This window comes from Micromys minutus (genome assembly GCF_963924665.1).
Source record: "Micromys minutus genome assembly, chromosome: 7".
In the NCBI taxonomy this organism is placed as follows: Eukaryota; Metazoa; Chordata; class Mammalia; order Rodentia; family Muridae; genus Micromys; species Micromys minutus.
The window spans coordinates 69,112,139-69,119,224 of NC_137976.1; the positions used below are offsets into that span (position 1 = coordinate 69,112,139).

At 43.0% G+C, this 7,086-nt stretch overlaps 1 protein-coding gene across 3 annotated transcripts; it reads right to left on the reverse strand.

Annotated features, from left to right (window-relative positions):
* Positions 1 to 10: 10 nt before the first annotated feature.
* On the reverse strand, positions 11 to 6,125 carry EIF4A2 (eukaryotic translation initiation factor 4A2). 3 transcript variants are annotated; one of them, XM_080918926.1, is made up of 11 exons: positions 6,070 to 6,125; positions 5,280 to 5,325; positions 5,063 to 5,195; positions 4,653 to 4,792; positions 3,759 to 3,927; positions 3,560 to 3,669; positions 3,186 to 3,329; positions 2,652 to 2,789; positions 2,336 to 2,425; positions 2,024 to 2,103; positions 11 to 784 (listed from the first exon to the last, which is right to left on the reverse strand). In XM_080918926.1, the coding sequence occupies exons 1-11, from the start codon at positions 6,096 to 6,098 to the stop codon at positions 640 to 642; spliced, it is 1,224 nt and encodes a 407-aa protein (XP_080775052.1). In that variant the 5' UTR covers positions 6,099 to 6,125; the 3' UTR covers positions 11 to 639. The 3 variants fall into 3 exon arrangements, with proteins under 3 accessions (XP_080775052.1, XP_080775051.1, XP_080775053.1); XM_080918925.1 differs by having other exon boundaries at positions 5,280 to 5,328; positions 6,070 to 6,113; XM_080918927.1 differs by lacking the exon at positions 11 to 784 and adding an exon at positions 801 to 1,610 and having other exon boundaries at positions 5,280 to 5,328; positions 6,070 to 6,113.
* Positions 6,126 to 7,086: the final 961 nt, after the last annotated feature.

The following is a 7,086-nucleotide window of genomic DNA, read 5'->3' on the forward strand; positions in this document are numbered from 1 at the left end:
AAGCCACGCATAAAGTGAATATACAATTTTATTTAACATTCAAACTTCATTAAGACATGTGCAATATGGCAATTTTACTGGGGGGTTAACCCTACCTAGGATTGATTGCTGAGGCTTAGAGCAACAGGGTCCAGTTCACACTTAGCACTAATTAAATACTTTATTGAATAAATACAATACCAACAAAATGCATTCAAATTTTCTCTAAAAAAAAAAATCACTTTTAAAGGCCTTAAGTCAGGCTAGTGAGAAACACAATAAAGGCAGATATGCTAGTTTAACATAATTGGCTGATTTTATACAGCACTTATATCTTTTAGTCCACAAGTATATTATTAAATGATAGAGAACATCTAATACAACCATTTCTACATAACTAGTAAATGAATTTCTAAGAAAAAAAGATTTTACAGACCCCATCTTTTATACCCACCCCAACAGTCTAACTCTAAGAGGATAAGGCCAATGCCTTTCCTCACAAGAGCTCAGGACTAAAGTCGCTTTGCTATCAGAATCTGTATTTGTGATCCGTTATGAGCATTGAGACAAGATTCAAATATTCTCAAAGAAGCACAATGCACGTTGTGATCGCCTATTCAGCAACGGCGAGCACTGCATTCAAAACTCTCATCCCAGGAATTAAATCAGGTCAGCCACGTTCATGGGCATCTCCTCCACTGTAGTATTGTAGAAAGTCTCAATGTCCCGAAGAATCCTCTTGTCTTCTTCAGTAACAAAGTTTATAGCCACACCTTTCCTCCCAAATCGACCCCCTCTGCCAATTCTGTGTAAGAGAAAGAAACCAGCAGTCAGTAAGTTGCGTTAGTACTATTTCAAACTATTGAATATGAAGATCCACTTGTTAACCATCAGCTGCTGTTTACTTATGAGGGTTATAGTACAGTTCATGCTTTTAAGTGGAGCACCAGCTGATTAAAACCAATATCCAGGTGGAAAAACATCTTCCTTTGCAGATAGTGCCAAAAGAATTCAAGGCTTGTCTGGCTGCAAAATGAGATAGGCGCCTTGAGCATTACAATAAAGCAGATGACAGTATTGTGTTTGGGGTGAAATTAAAAGCCCATACCAAAGTGGGCCACAGCCAGGAGCAGTTGTCAGCCTGGGACAAATGTAAACACCAGGAATAAAAGAAAACAGTTATGTAATCCATTTCGACGCACTTCTGGAACTGTAAACTGTAAATACAAATACTGCAAGGTTAACTATTTTCTAAAACTTACTTTTTTCCAGTGTGAAAGCAAGTCTTTGGTATGGTAACCCAAACTTATCACTGCTTTTTGCTCAGCTTCTTTTTACACGTTATACTCAATTTACTCAAACGTGTTACCTCCAAAACAGCTCTCTAACTTTCTACAAAGTACCAGACAATACAAACCACCGAATGCTCCCTATCAGAAATGCTAACATATAAGAAGCCTTGGGCTGGAACAACTTAAAATATCAAATAATCATGACAAAAGAAAATCAAATATAAATACCGACTCGCTCTTTATTCAAACAGTGTGCTGTTTCGCTTATGATTCCACGTCCTAAATTACGTCAACGCCGTTTCTGAGTGCCATCTCGTCATCAACTGCCGCTATCGACTCCTGTATTTTTTAAAAAGTCTTTTTTTACATCATATAACAAAGTACAATTCAATTTATTTAGGGATAAAAGCCACTACAACTAAACCAGGGAATCACTCAAACAAAATGCTACCAGCGACACCAAGAAAATCCCAACTGTATAGAATCAATCACCACGAAAAAAAAGCACATGGACACAAGAAAAAATCACTAATAATGCTCAAACATAAGCTAAGACCAAAAAAAAAAAAAAACTAAAGCCACCTAATCTGCATGTGTGTACACAGTCATCTTCCCAATACAATTTTAGACCTTAGTAAACTTGCCTTTTTACTGCAATCTATTCCCAGATTTGCCAGTACCTTGTATAAAATCACCATAGAAAAATGTTTGAATTTATTTCTCTAATACAAATATTGGAGATGGTTTCTCACCTGTGAATATAGTTTTCACGATTGGTAGGTAGGTCATAGTTTATAACCAAGGACACTTGTTGCACGTCAATCCCACGAGCCTGAAATAAAGAGGTTGTTCAATATCCTAGTTCACAAACCCAAACATCCCTGCAATCAATGTAGGCCACAATATAGTAGTGAACCATACTAAGTGGTACAGTCCACTGTGGAGTGTGGTCTTACTCATTCTCCCAAACAGCCTCAATTGGTTAAGGTTATTAATAGAACCTTTTCCACAAATCTAGCTTTTGGTACTCCCCCCCCCCCCCCCAAAAAAAGCTAAAAACTCACCAACAAGTCAGTAGTGATCAGAACACGGCTTGACCCTGATCGGAATTCCCTCATGATGACATCTCTTTCCTTCTGGTCCATGTCACCATGCTGCAAATGCAACAACTCAAATCAAGAATCTCTACTACTAAGCATACATTTTGATTTATCATGTATGAGACCAAGCGTCCCTGGCTGCTACAGGTGGACAGCAGACAGGTATAGTTAAGAAACAATTGTTCTGAGCAGGGGGAACGACAACACAGCACTGAGCAGCCATATTGTAGTTAAATCCTGCTTAATGGCTATAATTAGCATTACTAAATCCAACTCTTACCAGAGCAGAAACTGTGAAGTCCCTGGCATGCATTTTCTCTGTGAGCCAGTCCACCTTGCGCCTTGTATTGAGAAAAATAACTGCTTGTGTGATAGTCAAAGTCTCATACAAGTCACATAGAGTGTCCAGCTTCCACTCCTAAAGTCAAACAAAATTTTCATAATTTAACAAAATTAGAACGGGTTCTCCACTCTAATGCTACAACCTCAAGTGAGTTTCCCACCATAAATCTGTTGCTAGTTCATAATTGTTGAGACATAATGTAATATCTGATGTGCCACCTCCAAAAAGGTCATGATCTACAAGCTGAGAATTGGTCTAAAGACTTATTGCACCGAATCTTATGACAAAGGACACTGGACATTAAGAAAGAGGTCCACCCCAGTCTTTGGAATTCAGTGCAGTTACTTTTCTTCTTGTGTGTACTCTGCTAGCATTATTACAAAAACCAAGATATAATCCTAGTTCCTGCAATTTTAGCACAGTGCTTATACAAGAAGGTAAAACTTGTATGTAAAAGTAGGACAAATTTACCTCTCGCTCAACATTAATATAAAATTGTTTAATTCCTTCAAGGGTCAATTCTTCCTTTTTCACCAGAATTCGAATTGGATCTCTCATGAATTTCTTGGTCACTTCTAGCACATCGGTTGGCATTGTGGCAGAAAGCAACACAACCTTTAAAAGAAGAGATGCTTGTCTTTAGCAGTTCACTTTGTATAAACTTTTAGCAAATGCCACAGAGGAAATGTTTGAAACCAAGCGTCTCTGCCTTACTATGGTAGAGCTAGGCAGAGATAGTAAAGTATCAAATGCTTTAAGCAGGGGGAACGACAATAGAACACTTCAGTTTTATTGTAACTGTACCTGCATGAGACCAAACCCAAATGAGTAGAAATAAACTTTACCTGAATGCTTGTATTTAGTTTTTGGAAAATCTCATAGATCTGATCCTTAAACCCTCGGCTCAACATTTCATCTGCTTCATCCAAAACAAACATTTTGATCCATTTTGGAGCTGTTAATAAGAAAGTCATACTGCATCTCAAAGTTCTCATAACCTTTTTGTTGCTAACAAAAGACCTTTTTATAAAAGCTACTACTTACAAAGGTATCTTCTGTTTAGCATATCAAACACTCTCCCTGGAGTGCCAACAACAATATGAGGGGCTTCAGCCTGCAACTTCTGCATTTCATTTCGAACATTTGTTCCTCCAATGCAAGCATGACAAGTTGCTCCCATATAATCTCCAAGAGCCAAAATTACCTTTTGGATCTAAAAGCCAAAAAAAAGTTAGTTATTCTGTAAAACCAAGGTCTAGACTAAGCTTAAAGGCACTTATCACATATGCCAACAGCTTTTATGCATGCAGAGCACAACTTACTAATTTCAAGCTTCAAATTCACTCTTGAACTACTTAATGCTCCCTCTTGTCTCAAACTTGGGACCCTGTTGCCTCAAACACCAACTAGGAACATTAAAAATGTCTACATTCTCCTGTGTAGTGAAATGTTCTTTCTGTAAGGGCAAATGCTGGTATTTTTCCCACAAGGCACTGAGCCTTGTAATCTTGACCTGAATAAAGCTTGCAGCTTTATCAGGAAGTGTTACCTCAAAGCCAATGTAGCAGTGCTTTGAAAACATTAGCATGCAACCAATGCATCACAAACTACTGAGACAGTCAAATGTTTAACATGTCACTGCAGTTTTCATGTTGCACAACTGCATTCCAAGTTTTTAAATGGGTACAGATCTAATCCACCCTCTGAGAAACCTATGGGTTCAACTGTGGAGCTACAATCAGGCCCTACAAGTCATATACCTATAATACCCATTTCCTGCTTAGCTTTAGACCAAATCTCCCTGCATGCATGGACAGTTAAAATGAGGGCTCTCATAGGACAAGGATAATTTATGTTTTAATTTTAAATTCTTCACAGTTGTGAAACCTGAAACCTATGCAACACGCAAGCAGTTTTTTTGAACTACACTATCAATACCTGTTGAGCCAGTTCTCTGGTGGGGGCCAATACTAGTGCCTGGGTCTCCTTGAACTCAATCTCCAACTGTTGCAGGATGGAAATAGCAAATGTGGCTGTCTTGCCAGTACCTGACTGAGCTTGAGCAATCACATCATACCCTAAAAAAAGTAGGATACATATTTACCGATCCCACAGCAAATCGTTACTTCTACTATACACCATGTATTCCAGTTGGAACATAAGTTATGCCCCACAGTAAGTGATCAGCAGAGAGTATTCTCTTCACTTCAGGTCAGTCCCGAAAGATGATTGCCATCATTTCACTTTTAGGAATACAAACAGGTGCTAGTACTTCCCCAAAAGGTTACTGTCCCTTTAATGGCCTACGCATGTGCAGAACACGTATTCTAAATGTCAATGGAGTTTACCTTTAATACAAGGGATAATAGCTCTCTGCTGAATAGCTGAAGGCTTCTCAAAACCATAAGCATAGATGCCTCGGAGAAGGGACTCTTTTAAATTCATATCATCAAAGTTATCAACAATTTCATTCCAGTTGCTCTGTAAGTTAATAATAAAACTATGAGTAAGATCGGAGAAAAAAAGTACCCTTCCCAACCTTTAGAGTCCACACCCATTTCTTACCTCGATGACACCATCGGGGTCCATTCCCTCTGGGCCGCCATGTTCTCTGCTGACAAGAACACTGCAGTTAGACATCTTCCAAGCCACTCACTCTCAAATAAGCCCTTCCACCTCGTGCCTCATTACCCTCGGCGCACTTCTCTACTGGGAATGCCTCAAGAACGGTGGCATCGCAGGCAAGCACCATTCGCTCTCCCCACCGGCTGAGGATTTGGAGCCCCCTTAGTGCCCTAGAACCAGGCCCTCCCGTTTGGGAAGCGAAGCTCTCGCGAGTGCTCCGCGCGCCGAGCTCCGCCCCTAACTCTGCGCAAGCCGGCGTGATTGACGCCGAGAGGCCCAGGCAGGACCATGCCAACGGCTCGTCGCCGCGTTTACGGTCCAGAGCGCTCGTCCTCTGGCCGCCCAATCTCCCACATGGACAGAATACTAAATCCCCAGCTCGCGCCACTGGCCGCAAATAAACCTTCGGGACCCGGTTACCCGGCCCCCAAGCAGACTGCGCCACGGCTCTGTTTGCCATGCCCCGCATGGGGAGGGGCAGCGGTCAAGATGTCACAATGTGTCCTAAGGAAGGGCATCCTTAATGCTCCGTCCTCACATCTGTCCTGTCTCCCCAACATCTGGAGTCCTTCCATCATGGAGGCTTCTCGAAGGACACAAGGAGACAGACTTGTGTGTGCCCTAAGAAAAAAGCCCGCATACCTGCCGTGGGGCCGCCAAGCCACCCACCTCAACCGCGGGTCCTAGTGACCTTCACTACAGGCCACCGGCCGCCCCTGGAGCGCCGTACCTGTTGTAATCCGCGGAGCCACCAGACATGATCCGAAAACCCACTCAGCGCCCGACTGAAAAGGCAGCGGGACGGCGCCGCCCGTTTTTTATAGGCTCGCGGCCGGAACCCGTTTCTGGCGGAGGAATTTTCTTATTCCCCCTTCGGAAGCCACAAAATTGTACTCCTGGAATTTGTTACCGGAGGTGGAGCCCTAAGGGGGTCGATGACAAAACCCACATTTCACTATTACTTGGTATTACAGCGTTCCTGGAGATCCATCAATCAGGAGGCGGCCTGGGACTCTTTGCTTTCGGCGGAAGAATATTGCAGCAGCGCGACCGCGCGCCGCGCTCCTCGGCCGCCCTCTCCTACGGGGTTTCCGCGGCCCTGCCGCAGAGGCCGGTGGAGCCAGGGGCGCCTAGGGCGGAAGCCGGTGGCGCTGTTCGCTGGCGGGAGGCGTCTCCAGGACGCAGCTCCGGGCTACCTGCGCGTCAGCGCGCCCCTTGGGCCGGGCCGCCGCGTTCCGCGCCGGAACGGAATCGGGTTACCCCGCCCGTTCTCACTGCTATTTAATGTGACAGTAAAGGGCTACCTGGCATTTCGCCCAGCCATTTAATATCCATTCCGATCTGGAACGTGTGAAACCCCTGCCACGGAAAATGTCGGCCACCCAGCACATGCTAGGGAATCCAGTTTGCCGTTATATTTTCTAAGACGAGGATCACAATGTGTAGTGTTATTAACAGATGTCCCTAAGGTGGTGATTCGATTTTAGTGTCTTTCTGATCGGTCGTCTTTAGGTCTGGTCTAAAAAAATAATGCTAATAATTTTAACTTAACAGGTCCGAGAAACAATTAATGGAATCACTACCAACTTTCGCAAAGGACCTGCGATTCTTTTAACACAGAATGTCAATGGGTGCTTCTGGCAGGCTCAGCCCCAGCACTTCAAGAGCTGATTGTCTCTTCTGGCAAAACAAAACGGAAAACTATTTTAATCGTCTAATGTTGCCTTACTGAAATTGAGACGATACA

Bases quoted from the DNA above. Each gene is read 5' to 3' on its own strand.
- EIF4A2 (XM_080918925.1), bottom strand. From the start codon at position 6,098: ATGTCTGGTGGCTCCGCGGATTACAACAG. The intron at 2,426-2,651 runs GTAAGAGTTGGA...TTGCATTTGCAG, and splicing joins ACTTCACAGTTTCTGCTCTG to CATGGTGACATGGACCAGAA. The intron at 2,104-2,335 runs GTGAGTTTTTAG...TCTTTATTTCAG, and splicing joins TGATCACTACTGACTTGTTG to GCTCGTGGGATTGACGTGCA.